Source organism: Sinocyclocheilus anshuiensis, unplaced genomic scaffold (assembly GCF_001515605.1).
Source record: "Sinocyclocheilus anshuiensis isolate Anshui unplaced genomic scaffold, SAMN03320099.WGS_v1.1 scaffold979, whole genome shotgun sequence".
Classification (NCBI taxonomy): Eukaryota; Metazoa; Chordata; class Actinopteri; order Cypriniformes; family Cyprinidae; genus Sinocyclocheilus; species Sinocyclocheilus anshuiensis.
This window is the reverse complement of record NW_015544223.1, coordinates 1,135,812-1,137,293: the sequence shown is the minus strand read 5'-3', so window position 1 is coordinate 1,137,293 and position 1,482 is coordinate 1,135,812. Positions and strand designations below refer to the sequence as shown.

The window sequence follows — 1,482 nt, the reverse complement described above, 5'->3', positions numbered from 1 at the left end:
TGGCAGGCAAAGTTTTTCCCTATTTTATATTGTACAGGCTTATTGACTGTTTCAGAACATTCTTTGCTTTCTCTTCTCCTCTACCCATGTGTTTTCCGCTCGCCTGAGTCTGAGCGTATCCTAACACGTTGTCACAGCGAGAGGCAAGTGTTCACTTCCTGTCGGCGGTGTTAAAGGGGTGCAGAGCTTCTCACCTGTGGCTCGCTGATTATGACAGTGTAACATGGCTTAGCGGCTAATCCCGCCGCCATCTCTTATCTAACTCCGCAAACACCATCAGCATCACTTATCAGCGGTGACGCCTCCCCCACAACCGCTCCTCACACATGCACACACTAACATCATTGGCGTTGGATTTTCTCTCTCCCATAACACATTTCGCCGTGCCCGTGTCCCGCGGCGAGTGTAATTTGGTGGAAACACAATAAAAATGGTAAGAGAGGGATCAGGCCAGGCAGGATCCATCACGCTGTGACAGCAGGAAACGTGAGCTCAGCCAGCCCTTACATGATTGAAGGCAGCGTCACGTGACCGTCTCTTTTCCTTAACAGGAGGTGGAGCGCCAAAGGTGCGAGGGGCGGAGGTGGCTATCGAGGCCCAATCGAGGGGCTTCCCGAGCTAATGGCCGCCTGCGACGGGAAAGAGGACAACTTCACGTCGATGGTGAAGGAGGTGCTGCAGCCCAATCAGATCTCTCAGGTGCGTCATCTTATGTACCCAAGATGCAAAGTAAACAGCACTCGGTTTACAAAGACTGCATTTCTTGACACCGTCGAACAAAGCATACTTTTTTGGAGATTCCAGTCATGTGGATGAATCGCCTCTTAACAGCATAAACATTCAAATAAATTCCAATTCTCCACGCATTAGGCAGCGGGCACGAGCGCGTGATTTGCCAAAAGCGGCAGACAGTCACAGTGGTCTCAGGTAGCACCAAGATCTCCAATTATCTCCCAAATGAGAGGGTTTAGAGCTCCAATCTAAGTGCTAATTGCAGAGGTAATGCGAGCGTCCGAGCCCCATCAGTATTCCAGCGACCCCCCTTCCTCTCGGCCCTGCTAATTAAATAAGCACATGCGCCGCCGCGTCCTCGTCTCAGTCACTAAGGAAGTGTAATCCTTGCATAAATAGCTGTGGCGGGGTGATCTACACCATCTCCCATGTCTCTAATGCTAACAGAAGCACGGCAAGCAAACAGCCTCCACACAAACACATTCTTTTATTTGTTCATTATGTTTTGCCATATTCTTTGTTTTATTCTACGATCAATCAAAAGTTTGGAATAATTACGATTTTTTTATTGTATCAATTTTTTTTAAAGAAGTCTCATATGCTCACCAAGGCTGCATTTATTTGATTTATCTGTATCCAAAAATGCAGTAAAAATTGTGAAATATTGTTAAAATGCAAAATACCTGTTTTCTATTTGAATATATTTTCAAATGTAATTTACTCTAGAGATGGCAAAGCTTACTCCAGTCT

At 46.3% G+C, this 1,482-nt stretch overlaps 1 protein-coding gene across 1 annotated transcript in view; it reads left to right on the top strand.

The window, feature by feature from the left end:
- Nucleotides 1–1,482, top strand: part of ascc3 (activating signal cointegrator 1 complex subunit 3) — a gene marked incomplete at its 5' end in the record, with an annotated part of 88,994 nt that overhangs the window by 84,208 nt on the left and 3,304 nt on the right. The window contains one exon of the mRNA XM_016497978.1: nucleotides 552–699. Within this exon, the coding sequence (XP_016353464.1) occupies nucleotides 552–699 (148 nt within the window). The remainder of the gene's footprint in view (nucleotides 1–551; nucleotides 700–1,482) is intronic.